At 35.4% G+C, this 14,776-nt stretch overlaps 1 protein-coding gene across 10 annotated transcripts in view; it reads left to right on the forward strand.

Annotated features, from left to right (window-relative positions):
* The window catches only part of TRPM7 (transient receptor potential cation channel subfamily M member 7), a 104,110-nt gene that overhangs the window by 12,068 nt on the left and 77,266 nt on the right, over positions 1-14,776 (forward strand). For 9 of the 10 annotated variants that reach the window (XR_014811473.1, XR_014811477.1, XR_014811476.1 and 6 more), the window contains exons 2-6: positions 2,571-2,650; positions 6,224-6,262; positions 7,605-7,803; positions 10,132-10,345; positions 13,889-14,013. Coding sequence is in view for 5 of the 10 variants with exons in the window: in XM_013993003.2 (XP_013848457.2) it covers positions 2,571-2,650; positions 6,224-6,262; positions 7,605-7,803; positions 10,132-10,345; positions 13,889-14,013 (657 nt within the window). In the remaining 5 variants the exon portion in view is untranslated. Of the gene's footprint in view, positions 1-2,570; positions 4,344-6,223; positions 6,263-7,604; positions 7,804-10,131; positions 10,346-13,888; positions 14,014-14,776 lie in introns of all 10 variants that reach the window. The other variant, XM_084970328.1, reaches the window with a different exon arrangement.

Consider the following 14,776-nt stretch of genomic DNA (forward strand, 5'->3'; position numbering starts at 1 on the left):
ATATGAAGTATATTAAAAGAGGAAATCAAAAATAACACTAAGATTTTTTGCCTTAAAAAAATACAACTAGAAAATAGACTTAATATTTACTGAGCTGGGGAAGACTGAGAAAGATGAGCTCAGTTTTGTCCAGGTTAAGTTTGAGATGCCTATTAGACATCAAAATGAAGCTGTTGAGTAGGCAGTTGGATATGTGTGAGCTTGGAGTTCAGGGAAAGGTTTGACATGGAAATATATAGAGTCATCCAGTGTATTGATGGTAAACTGGGTGTGAGCACTAAAAGAGTGAATTTAATTGGAGAAAAGAAGTCCAAAGATTAGGGAGAGGAGGAAAAACTAAAAGAGATAAAAGGAGTAGCCAGTGAAGGGATAAAAGGAGTAGCCAAAGATTAGGGAGAGGAGGAAAAACTAAAAGAGATAAAAGGAGTAGCCAGAAAAGCTGATGAAAAAGTTTTAAGATGAGAATGATTGATTTTGTTAAATGCTGCTGATATATCAATGAAGATGGTCCTCTACTGTATATAGCACAGGGAACTATGTCTAGTCACTAATGATGGAACATGATGGAGGACAATGTAAGAAAAAGAATGTGTAATATGTATGTATGTATGACTGGGTCACTTTGCTGTACAGCAGAAATTGACCGAACAATGTAAATCAACTATAATAGAAAAAAAATAAAAGCCTAAAAAAGAAGATGAGTCCTGAAAGTTTGATCTTTGGATTTAGAGAAAGTCATTGGTGATGTCTTCAGAGCTAATTTCAGGAGAGTGGTTTCCTTGAAAGCCAAACTGGAATGAGTTTTAGAAAGTGTAGAAGAGGGAAACACTTTCCAGTGATCTTTACTGTAGATGGAGGCAGAAACATGGTGTGTTAGCTTGAGGGACAAGTTGAGTCAAGCAAAGATTTGTTGTGTTTAAAATGGGGAGTATAATATATAGCATGTTGCATGCAGATGGAAATGAGTTAATAAGGAAAAAAAGGGAGACTTGATAGAGAGTTAGTAAGGATATGAAGTCTAGGGCACAGGAGGTATGGCTAGACTTAAATAGGAGCACAGTCATAGGAAGGAAGGCAGAATGGGTGGGTATAAATACTCATTGATGGACAGATATGGTAGAAGTTTATAGAAGTTTTCTTCTTGTTGCTTCAATTTTCTCATTGAAATGGAAAGTAGGTGGGAGTTCCTGTTGTGACTCAGCAGATTAAGAACCCAACGAATATTCACTAGGATGTGGGTTTGACTACTGGCCTCACTCAGTGGGTTAAGGATTTGGTGTCCTCATGGATAGTAGTCGGGTTCATTACTGCTGGGCCACAGTGGGAACTTCTGCCTTTTTTTTAAAAAATTTTTACCAAAAACACTATATGAAACAAGGAACAGACTAGTGAAAACTTGGAGTAAATATTTTTTGTGACAATTATGACTTAGGTTAACAGGCTCTGCCCACTTACTGTATAGAAAAAATTATGTAAAACGTATTAAAAGTTATACAATCCAAATGGATAAGCAGTGAGATCCTGCTGTATAGCACTGGGAACTATATCTAGTCACTTATGATGGAGCATGATAATGTGAGAAAAAAGAATGTATGCATTTGTGTGTAACTGGGTCATCTTGCTGTATGGTAGATAATTGACAACACTGTAAACCAGCTATAATGGAAAAAATAAAAATTATTATTAAAAAGTTATGCATCCCAATATTTTCTTATTAATATAAGACAGTGAATTTAAATGGACTCTAACAGCTTGGAAAAGACAAGGCCAATGTCTCATGGAAGTGTTTTAACATCTTTTCAAATTTCTCAGTGGAGGCTAATGCTTTTATCTCTTCCCCCAAATTTTAAGAATACTATGGATCTTGTTGAAAGGCTAATGAACACAAGGGTCTTGATGTTATTATTAATCGTTTTCTTTAACTTGACCTTTGTTACAATTGTCTCTGCTTCATTTCTATGTATAAAGCCCTACTTATCCTAGAAATGTACCATGTTGTTCAGCAACTGGTCAAAAAAGATTCTGACAGCAAAAAGAAATTCTATGCATAGAAATGTTTTCTAAATTATAAAATCTTACAAAAATATAAGGTATTGTCATTATCTTGAGTAATAGGGATCAGTAAGAACTTTTAAGATTTCCTAAAGGTAAAACTTGTAATGAAAGATTATGCTGATACTCCTTCTCCCCTTTAATTGCTTGAAAATTATAGCTAACGCACCACTTTGACAATCACTTTTAATTGGTTTTTAAATGATCCACTTACCAGGATCATATCAGCCCCTCTTGAAGTTTTTGGCTCACAGTAGGAATCTCAAACTTGATTTCCCTTCTGTCTGGTTATTTGAAGCAAAAGTATCTGCATAGCACTGCTGATTTAGTAATGTTAATCTCAACTACATTTAAATGGAATGAATTTAATATTTTAGGTATGCTGTCATCAGTAAAAATGTATATAGTAAATATTTAGTGAATTAAAATATTAAATTATTTTGATGTACTTATCATTAAATTCTCCTTGTAATATTAGTGAGTTAATTTGTAAACTGTCTTTTTAAACTTTATTTTAGTCCCAGAAATCCTGGATAGAAAGCACTTTGACCAAGAGGGAATGTGTGTATATTATACCGAGTTCCAAAGACCCTCACAGGTAAGGATACTTTTCTTTCATTTAGGTTCTTCTAGAAATTTAGATGAAAATTATATCGGTGTTTGTTTATTAAAATAAATTATTTTTGCAATTACTCTTTTTATACTTACTGTTATTAATTCTTTTAGGATTAGAAGAAGGGGCTATCATTAGCAAGATATCAGCATTATGGAGTTTTTAATGACATTTCACAACATAAAATCTCTTCTTCAGTGTTGTACCATCCCTTATCTCTCCCACATTGTACTAGTGTATTATAAAAGGTAGAACAGTTAAGGCTCTTTTTAAAAAATTGATGGACTGGAGTTTTCGTCATGGTGCAAAGGAAACGAATCCGACTAGGAACCATGAGGTTGCGGGTTCGATCCCTGGCCTCTCTCACTGGATTAAGGATCTGGTGTTGCTGTGAGCTGTGGTGTAGGTTGCAGATGCAGCTTGGATCTGGTGTTGCTGTGGCTCTGGTGTAGGCTGGCAGCACCAGCTCCAGTTAGACCCCTAGCCTGGGAACCTCCATATGCCGCGGGTGCGGCCCTTAAAAAAAAAAAAAAAGATGGACTGATATTGAGACCTTAAGAAAGTTTACCTGTTTAATGGGTATCTATTGAGTACTTAACACTGTAGTTTATGCTGAGGAAACCAATAGGAACCTAATAGTTGCTATTTTTTGTTTACCAGAAATATAGGTCAGCATCTACTGGAAAACCTATCACCAGAGATACTGTAGGCACGAGCTCCCATTGTGGTTCAGCAGGTTAAGAACCTCACCAGTATCTGTGAGGATTTGGGTTCAGTCCCTGGCCTTGTTCAGTGGGTTAAGGATCCCATGAGCTGTGGTGTAGGTTGCAGATGCAACTCGAATCCCGAGTTGTGGCTATGGCATAGGCTGTCAGCCGCAGCTCCCATTCAACCCCCAGCCTGGGAACTTTCATATGCCACAGGTGCAGCCCTAAAAAGCAAAAGTGAAAAAATAAACATTCTCTAGGCATCAGATAGTCTCTTGGTCTTTATGGCTTTGATAAGGAGTTCCCTTGTGGCACAGTGAGTTAAGGATCTGGTATTGTCACTGCAGCAGCTTGGGTCGCTGCTGTGTCATGGGTTTGATCCCTGGCCCAGGAACTTGTACCAAAAAAAGTACATAAAATGGCTTTTATAATAGAAAAAATTTCAAATAAAGGACATTAGTTAAAATTCAAGAAAAAGACCTCTTAAGGTCTTGGCTGAAGAAACATTTTTCCTAAATTTTTTCTTTTTTCTGAGACTGCAGAATAGAAAAAACTTAAAAGGGTTAATCACAGGTATTGTTAATTCTTTACCTACAGAGCACCTTTCTTCATAAGCACTTAGGAAAAATTAATTGAAAAAAGCGCTTACAAGATTTTTAGTCTCCTTATCTTTCCTGTCTCCTGTCAAACCTTGTTTTCTATCCAGTTACCTTCTCTATAGCTTTTACTTCCATTTGATACATGACCCTTATGAAAATACCAAGTGGGTAATCTTTTATTAATTGATGTATTTTATTTATTTGTTTTCTTTTTTATGTTTTTGACTGTCCCATAACATATGGAGTTCCCAGGGCAGGGAATCACATCTGAGCTGCAGTTGCTACCTGTGCCACGGGTGCTGCAATGCTGGATCCTTAACCCACTGAGCAAGGCCAGGGATCAAACCCGCATCCTCACAGACACTATGTCAGGTCCGTAACTTACTGAGTCACAACAGAAACTCCCAACTGATGTATTTTAAATTATAGCACCTATCAGTGTTATTGTCCATAGTGATTACTTGGTAAATATTTGTTGAATAGAATTTCTAAGCCTTTATTTTGTTTATTATATAAACCTGCTGTTCGAATTCAACATTTCTCTCTTTTTTTTATCAGTAAAAAAAAAAGTCTCTATTGTAGATATATCTCTCACCAGTAGGAATGAGAATACCTGAATATTGACTAGAGTAATGTTACCCATTATTTAAGAAAAACTGATGTGTGGAAAATGGTATGTATATATATAATTTGCATTGGGATTTCCCTGGTAGCCTAGTGGTTAAGGACTGGGTGTTTCACCTGCTATGGCTTAGGTTCTGTCCCTGGCCCAGGCACTTCTCTATGCTCTAGATATGGCCCAAAAAAATTTGGTTTTATTGATTATTGTTGAGAAAACATTTTTTATATTCTGTAATATTCCTCCAGTTTTCGGTAATTTCTGTAAATGTCTTTTGAAATCATAACATTGATGTCTCTTCTGTGATTTATTTGAATAACTTACTAATTATTTAAGATACATTTTGTTACAAGAATGCATCGCATTGCTTAGCTAGAGAGTCTAAGTGACATTTCCCAGGTTACATAGCTAATAATTCATAAAGATGGGATTAAAATTTAGATCTCCTTAGTTCAATTTAGATCAACTTGGTGCCAGTTCTAAAGTAAGACTCTATTATTCTTTTACTGAAAGAAAATTATGGTTTTACTTTATTGAAAAATAGACTGTTTTGGATTTCCCTTCATTCACATGCCATGGGTGCAGCCAAAAAAAAAAGTAGGATATTATCATTAAGGAACTTATTTCCTATAATTCTGTTGATTTTACTTTGCAATGTAAATAATACAAATTCTCGTTAGGTGTTAAAGAAATCACAAGCTGTTATTATATCCTTGGCTTAAGCCATTCATATGAGACATAAAGTCTAAATATAGAACTACTGTATGACCCAGCAATCCCACTCTTGGGCATATATCCAGAAAAAACTTTCCTTAAAAAAGACACATGCACCTGCATATTCATTGCAGCACTATTCACAATAGCCAAGACATGGAATCAACCCAAATGTCCCCTGATAGATGATTGGATCAGGAAGATGTGGTATATATACACAATGGAATACTACTCAGCCATAAAAAAGAACAAAATAATGTTCTCCTCTTGATAGAGAGTTTACAAGATTACTTCTTTATTTTCACTAAGACAGTGTCTTAAAAAATTAAATTTTCTTCTAATGAAATACCTTTTCATTTGTACATTTTTACAGTGAATTATCTGTTCATATATTTTCCTATTATTATTATTTTGGCCACAGCATGTAGTGACTTGAAGCAGGATCACAGTTCCCTCATCAGGGATTAAACCCAAGCAACAGCTATGAAAGTGCCATCCTAACCACCAGACCACCAGGGAACTCCCTATACTGTCCTGTTTTATATTGATTTGATGATGCTCCTTATATATTAGAGAAACTACCTTTTGTCTACAAATGTTTTTTTCTCAGTTTATCTTTAAATTTTATAAGTGACATATTTTTACTACATAGAAATGTGTTTTTAGGTAGGTAAATCTATCAGTCTTTTCTCTTACAGTTTTTGGGTTTTATGTCATAACTAACAGTATTTAAAATAAGAAAACTGAGTTTAAAAGGTTTTTGAATATATAAATTAAAGTATAAATGACTTGTAATATCTACTGAAAATTAAATATATAATTTCCCTTTGTTTTATACTTTTATATGGTTTATATAGTTTATAGTTTTAAACTAAAGAATTTTTTTCCATTTAAGTAATAGATTTACTTTGTTTTATAGATGCCTTCCAGGATGTCAAATTTGTCAGCAACTCGTCAGGTAAAGTTTCATAACGTAACACAAGTTTTCAAAAATAGAACTAATGTTTTAAAAAAACGTAAGACTACACTGGGATGGTATTCACAGGTTTTTTATATTTAAGGGTTACTTTACTCAGATTTGGTAGATGAAGATCAGGCAGAGCTGCTTGAAACTCAAGTGAAGTCACCTGAGCATGGTTCGTAGTTGAATGTGACTTAGTTGGGTAAAGATTGAGAGAAAGGGATTTTAGGCAGAGAACAGGGTGTGGGAAGACCTGTCAGTGAAAGAAATTACGGTTCCATCAGGAAACTGCACTGTAGAATATAAGATGGATGTGAGAGAGATCTGAGTCTGGAGAAGTAAGGAGGGCCAGATCATTTAAGCTCTTTGTGTACTATGCCACAGTTTTGAGTTCATATTAAAAGGTTATTATATGGAGAAGTAACATGCTCAGATTTTCTTTCTCCCCCCCTTAAAAGCAGTTGACATATTGAGGAGAATGGATTGAGAGAAAAAAATAATTTGGAAGGTTTTTGAGTAATGAGAGTCCAAATTTAAGGTACTGGCTATGGTGATGAAGAGAAGTAGGCATATTTGAAGGGATTAATCAGATTAACTCAATAGAACTTCGTGGGTATATGGAAAAAAGGGAAAGATTTGAGGATTATATTTGAATTTGTTACTTAGGCAGCTAATTAAAGAGTAATTCTTTATGTGATGAAGAAATGAAAGAGGAAGATAAGAAGGTCTGTGGTTGGTAGACTAGGAGCAAAAATGCATAGAATGAGTTCATTTAGATATATTGGGGTGTTTTACAATCTCCAGTCATATTCATTCCTTCCTCTAGATGGGTAGTTCTATCTGGTGTCTTTCCACTCAGGCTGAAGAGCTTCCTTTAGCATTTGGTGTAATGCAGTTATACTAAAGATGAATTTTCTTAGCTCGGTTTATCTGAACATATGTTTATTTTATTCTCATTTTTGAAGGATATTTTCATTGTATATGGTTCTCTTTGTACTTCTTTGTACTTTTATTTTTATTTAATTAAAATAATTTTTCCTTTTTATCAAATTAGATATTTGTATTGATCTGTCTTTAGGTTCACTAATGCTTATTTCTGCAATCTCCAATGCTGTTTTGCGTATCTAGTGGGAATATATGCCCCAAACTAAATTTAGAAGACTACATCATCAAATGCTAATGTATTAACACTCTTTTAATGCTATGGTGAAAGTATTAATTTACTGATATCCTAAAATCAAAAAGTCAGATTATTTTCATACTCTGCATGAGTTAAATACAATTTTTCATTGAGTAAGCTTTTAAAAGGTCTTTTTAAATTTTTATTTTTTTCCTTTAGGTGTTTTTGTGGTCGCTTGGTCAAGCAACATGCTTGTTTTACCGCAAGTCTTGCCATGAAATACTCAGATGTGAAATTGGGTGACCATTTTAATCAGACATTAGAAGAGTGGTCTGTGGAAAAGCATACAGAACAGAGCCCAACGGATGCTTATGGAGTCATAAATTTTCAAGGGGGTTCTCATTCCTACAGAGCAAAGGTATCTCACATATTTGAGTTTTTTACTTCATTTACCTTGTTATCTAAATAATATACATTTATTATCTGACAATTTAAATAATACGTGTGTCAGAAAATTAGTTTTAGTAATTTATGTATTTTGAAGCTCTTTATATAGGTGCTTACAAATATAGAATTTTTATATCTTGGTGATTTGAACCTTTTTTTAAGTTTAGTCTTCTATTTCACTTTTTGTTCCTTTTTTTTCATGTGTCTTCTTGGATTTTTTTTTTTCTTTCCTTTCTTTTTTTTTTTTTTTTTTTTTTTTTTTTTTTTGTCTTTTGTCTTTTGTTGTTGTTATTGTTGTTGCTATTTCTTGGGCCGCTCCCGCGGCATATGGAGGTTCCCAGGCTAGGGGTCCAATCGGAGCTGTAGCCACCGGCCTACGCCAGAGCCACAGCAACTCGGGATCCGAGCCGCTTCTGCAACCTACACCACAGCTCACGGCAACGCCGGATCGTCAACCCACTGAGCAAGGGCAGGGACCGAACCCGCCACCTCATGGTTCCTAGTCGGATTCGTTAACCACTGCGCCACGACGGGAACTCCTCTTTCCTTTCTTATTAGCATCTTAACTTATTTTTCTATTCTTTAGCGTAATCTTATGAAAATACTATAAAATGCATTGTTAACTTGTTACTATTATAAATTAGAACCTGTATTACTTCCTGGACAGTGTAAGAAACTTTAGAATACTTGTCACTGCATTTATTTCCCTCATGACTTAGGTACTTTTATTGGCATGAATTTTATTTATTTCCTTGTGTATTTTAAAGCCCCCAAATATAATTATTATTCATTAGACTTACCAACATTTTACCTTTTATGTTGTTCTTCCTGCTTCCCTTCCTGCCTTGATTTGGTAAGAAGTGCCAAATGGTGGGTCTGTGTCTCCAGGTTTTTCTGTTCTCTTGGATCCTGATGCCATAAGTTGTCACTGCTTTGGTAGCTCGCCAGTGCCTTTACACAGGTGTTGTTTATCTATTTTCTGGTTTCTCTAGTTCCCAGGGGTAGAGTTACTCCGCAACAACCTAGTCCATTATTGTTGGAGATGGAATTCCTCATTTATTATTCACAGTCTTTTAAACTTTTTTTTAATTAATTTTAGACAGTTTTCCAAACATTACTTAATGTACCCATGTATAATAATAAGTTAAACAAAACTAATGCAGAAAACTTAGTATGGAACAAATCTCATTGCAAATCCTTCTTGAGGGGTTCTGGAGTTGTCTGTTTTGTATAATTCTGATATTTTGGGATATTTTCTCCTGGTGTTTGAACTCTATTTGTAAAAGAATAGGCAATATATTTCTTTTATTAGAAAGAATTAAAAGTGTTTTTCTTCCAACATCTGAATATTTTAGATTTTTTCTGAGCTAAATTGTAGGTGCTTCAGATAAAGAAAATGAATTAGAATAGTCAGAACAAGTAAGTATCATGATGTCACTTAACAGATAAATTTTTTAAATCTTTCATACTAAAGGAAGTTGTTCCACAGATGTGATAGCTTATTTTCTATGGAATGATTTTTCAAAAAATTAAACTGGTGATTCCATCTGAATACCTTGAAATACTGAGCAAAATTTATTATTTTCAGTAATTTGTGAGTCAAATCCATAGTTACTTCCAGTAAAGGAAACAGTCATCTATATTAAAAATATCTTCGCTGTTTTACTGCATAGTCACAATTCTATTATAAATGATGTAGATTTTTGATAAAAACTTTCAAGCAGATAATTCAGTATTTACCTCTCTTAGGAGCAAGAGTTATAAAAGCCTCCATGTCTTGACTATTCTTCTCTCATTTTCCCTTTTCTCATCATCGTATCTATTGTAAACACTTCTCATTCACTGCATATTCATAGTTAAGGCAGTAAATAGTATGGATAAATTTATGTATCATATGAATGGTAATTGAGTTTATATAAACAGAAAGTAACAATTTTATGTCTTAAAATTGAGGTTTAAAAGTTAGGAGTTCTCTGATGGTATAATGGTTAAGGATTCTGCGTTGTCACTGCTGTGGCTTAGGTTTGACTCCCTGGCCCTGGAACTTCTGCATACGGCAGGTGTGGACAAAACAAAGAAAAAATTGGAGTGCACTACTTCTGTAGATCTTGGCAATATGATTTTCCATCCTTAAAATCATTTGCTATTGTTTATTCCTAGGAGTGTAAATATGTTAAAAGTAGCCTATGAAATCTATAGTAATCTGATTCAAATAAAATTTTTCATAAGTTATATAATGTTACATTATGAACTCTATAAACATTCAATTATTATAATTATTAAAAATCTTTTTTATTAGTATGTGCGGCTATCATATGACACCAAACCTGAAGTCATTCTACAACTTCTGTTGAAAGAATGGCAAATGGAATTACCCAAACTTGTTATCTCTGTACACGGTGGCATGCAGAAATTTGAGCTTCACCCACGAATTAAACAGTTGCTTGGAAAGGGTCTTATCAAAGCTGCAGTTACAACTGGAGCTTGGATTTTAACTGGAGGAGTAAACACAGGTAATGTAATTATATCAATTTTATTTGGTGTATTTGTATATTTTTCGTGCTAGCAGTTAGATATTTGAAATAATAGTCAACACTGAATATAAATATATTCAGTTCTTCTGTTAAATAATCTACAGTTTCTAAATATAAATGCTAACTGAAAAAAGTGTTTGGTTTTCATTGATTCTTGTTAAATAATAATATGCTCTAGAATAAGGGTCTGAAAGCTATGGCTTCATGTGCCAAATCTAGCCTGCTCCTTGTTTTTGTAAATAAAAGTTTTATTGGAACATACCCACGGTCACTTCTTTTTGAATTATTGTTTTGTACCATAACTTTTGTGTTACAAAAGTAGAGGTGAGTAGTTCTGACAAAGATTGTATGCCCTGCAAAGCCTTAAGTTATTTACAATTTGGCCCTTTACACAAAAGGTTGCTTACCCCTTACTGTAGAGCAAAGTGTTGTCACTTTGTACTGGTAAATTGAGAGAAGAAAGGCAGTCCATTGCCTAGACAGTGGTAAGAAATAGCTCTTAAAATTAATTTTTAATATACTATAGTCTTTTATTCTAAGTCTTCTCTATCACATACACAGGTTGGATATAAGGAAGGCAAATTAATTTTAATATAAAGTAAAATATAGTTATTACTTAGCTTGCAAAACCCTAATTTATTGTCAGCAACTTTTTTTTTTTTTTTTTTTTTTAATGGTTGCATCTGGGCATATGCAAGTTCCAGTGCTGGGGTCGAATCATAGCTGCAGCTGCCAGCCTATACCACAGCCATAGCAATGCCATACCTGAGCTACATCTGCTACCTAACGTCACAACTGGCAGCAATGCCAGATCCTTAACCCACTGAGTGAGGCCAGGGAGTGAACTTGCATCCTCACAGAGACTAGTTGGGTTCTTAACCCACTGAGCCACAACAGGAATTCCAGCGACTGTTTTTTTTTTTTTTTTTTTTCTTTCTCTGCCTGATTCATTTCACTAAGCCTAATACCCTCCAGGTCCATCCATGTTGTTGCAAATGGCAAAAATTACATTCTTTTTACGACTGAGTAGTATTCCATTGTGTATATATACACCACCTCTTCTTTATCCATTCATCTGTCAGTGGACACTTAAGTTGCTTTCATATTTTGACTCTTGTAAATAGCGCTGCTACAAACATTGGGGTGCATACATGTTTTCGAATTAATGTTTTCATTTTCTTTGGAGGTATACCCAGTAGTGGGGTTGCTGGATCATATGGTAATTCTATTTTTAGTTTTTTGAGGAACCTCCATACTGTTTTCCATGATGGCTGTACCAACTTACATCCCCGACAGTGTACAAGGCCAGTGACTGTTTCCTGAACCTCTTTGTGTTGGGCATTCTTCTGGCTGCTGAAAATGTATCATCCCACAAAATAAAATATTTTTCTTCATGGAGCGTATATACTGGTGGAGAAGTGTAGAAAACAAACAGATAACTAAATGATGTATAATAAATTAGATGATGAGTATTTTGGAGACACATGAAGTACAGAGGAGGGATAATGAGGGATATTTGCATGGAGATGGAAGGAGATGAAAGGAGCAAGATAGGAATGATACGGTGTAGAGCATGTGGGGAGAAGAAATAGCAGGTGTTGGAAGAATAGTAAGAAGGGTCCAGTGCAGCTTGAGTGGAACAGACAAAGCGTACTAGGTGATGAGATCAGGAAGTTATGGGTGTGTGTTGGTGGCAGGGCTGTCATCAGGTGGGGTGGTGAATAGCAGGGGCAATAGGTCATCGTATAAGTGAATGAGAAGAGGAGGAATAGCAGGGGCAACAGGTCATCATATAAGTGAATGAGAAGGGGAGGGATTTTTTTGTTTTGTTTTGTTTTGTCTTTTTGCCATTTCTTGGACCGCTCCCACGGCATATGGAGGTTCCCAGGCTAGGGGTCGAATTGGAGCTGTAGCCACCAGCCTACGCCAGAGCCACAGCAACGTGGGATCCGAGCCGCATCTGCAACCTACACCACAGCTCACGGCAACGCTGGATCGTTAACCCACTGAGCAAGGGCAGGGACCAAACCCGGAACCTCATGGTTCCTAGTCAGATTCATTAACCACTGCGCCACGATGGGAACTCCCGAGAAGGGGAGGTTTTAAGCAGAGAGTTGACAAGAGCAAAGATCACTTGAGTGATGGTTTGAAAATAAACTGAATAGGCAAGGCAACAATTAGAAGGCTAGTGAAGATGCTATTTCCATGATCCATGTGAGGAGTGAGATCTAATATAAAAACCAAAGTTGGGCGTTCCCTTCTGGTGCAGCAGGTTAAGGATCTGGCGTTGTCACCAGCAGCTTGGGTTGCTACTGTGGCACAGGTTTGATCCCTGGCGTAGGAACTTCCACATGCCGTGAGTGCAGGAAAAAAAAAAAAGTAAGTTGAATCAAATTGAGTGATGCCTTGATTTGCTAGGGCTGCTGTAACAAAATACCACAGACTAGGTAACCTGTCTGAAACAAAAGAAATTTATTTTCTCACAAGTTCTAGAAACCCAAAGATGTTATTTAGCAGGTTTGGTTCTTCCTGAAGCATCTGTCCTTGACTTCCATAGAGATGGCCATCTTCTCACAGTGTCCTCTCGTGGCCTTTCCTCTGTGCATATTTTGTGTCCAAATTCCCCTTTTTATGAGGACACTAGTCAGATGGATGAACAGCTTCATTTTCACATGATAACCTAAAGGACCTTTTCCCAAATAGAGTCACATTCTAAGGTACTGGGGTTAGGATTTCAACGTATGAATGGGGAGGATACAGTTTAGCACATAAAAAGTGATAATGAGATGTTAATGGGAAGTGTTCTTTTGAATTGTATTTTCTATTTTCCTTCCAGTTTTTGACTCGGAAAACTTTTGTATTTTTTTTCTTCCGTGTGAGTGTTTGTGTGTGTGTTTTGCTTATAGTCCTGAGCCATGCTCTTTTGTTTTTAGATGATGTATAGAGCAGTAACAAAAACTACACTTACATGAGGAATCTAAGAGAGGACTAGGCCTAATAACGTGGTAAAAGTTTTAAATGTGTTTCAGGAAGTTATAGTGATTTGACATTGTGGAGTTTTGTTTTTCTTTTTTGTCCTTGTGTTATCTTTTTTTTTTTTTTTTTTTTTTTGTCTTTTTGCTTTTTCTTACCCCCCCCACCCCCCCCGCAAATGGAGTTCCCAGGCTAGGGGTCGAATCGGAGCTGTAGCTGCCAGCCTACGCCAGAGCCACAGCAGCACAGGATCCTAGCCACATCTGCAACCTACACCACAGCTCACAGCAACACCGGATCCTTAACCCACTGAGTGAGGCCAGGGATCGAACCCACAACCTTATGGTTCCTAGTCGGATTTGTTAACTACTGCACCACGATGGGAACTCCTGTTATCTTTTATAAGATTGTCTTTTGGACCTTGTTGCCTTTTATCTTATATGTGTAAAGAAAACTATCACAGATTTTAATGTTATAGATTGAGCATAGGATTGTTTCAGACATAAAAAAGGACTTCCAAATAAAGTTAAATAAATTTTGTATGAACAGGCGTGGCAAAACATGTTGGTGATGCCCTTAAAGAACATGCTTCCAGATCATCTCGAAAGATTTGCACCATCGGAATAGCTCCGTGGGGAGTGATTGAAAACAGAAATGATCTTGTTGGGAGAGATGTAAGCATGCTTTTTAAAATTTCTTACATTGAAACTTATGTATAAGCAAAAATAGAGCAAGAGTAGCATGAAGTCGGCCTAAAATATTCATACCATGATCCTTTCAAAAATGCGTTCAAAGATATAAACAATTGTCATTTACAGTATTAGTACATTTTGGTTTCTACCTTTTTTTATATAACTATTTCACATCTTTTCCATAGTATGCCAGTCTTTAATTACATTTTTAATGACATTAAGGATTAATTATATTGTCAGTAAGAGTAGTAATCAGATGCTGGTGTTTTGGTCAAGTAGGTTAAAGAAATGTAAATTGGTTATAGGTATTTTTCAAGAGATTATTAAATAGAAATTACTGAATTATGATCACTTTCAAGTGCAGTTACATTTCTAGCATCACTTTTAAAGATTTACTTATGGCTGGAAAAAATAGCAATATGACATTTGATTGCTTTTATTCAGTGTTCTTTATATATTACACTGTATTCACTAATAATCTAATAGTTTCTTTACATTATTTTATTTATTTGCTTATTTGCTGCTGCTTCCTTTGAATGGGATGATGAAATGTGGTATTTTCTTCAGTAAGAGCCAAAATATGATTGTATGATTCACCCTATTTTCGAATAATATTCAGCAGGTTAAAAATGTATGCTTTTTTTTTTACACTACAATGGCAGAGTTGAATGGTTTTTTTTTTTTTTTGTCTTTTGTCTTTTTTTGTTGTTGTTGCTATCTCTTGGGCCGCTTCCGCGGCATATGG

The sequence above is a fragment of the Sus scrofa genome, chromosome 1 (assembly GCF_054392235.1).
Source record: "Sus scrofa isolate SSC_HxYL_T2T_F1_AM1 chromosome 1, Sscrofa_HxYL_maternal_Yorkshire_Landrace_v2.0, whole genome shotgun sequence".
In the NCBI taxonomy this organism is placed as follows: Eukaryota; Metazoa; Chordata; class Mammalia; order Artiodactyla; family Suidae; genus Sus; species Sus scrofa.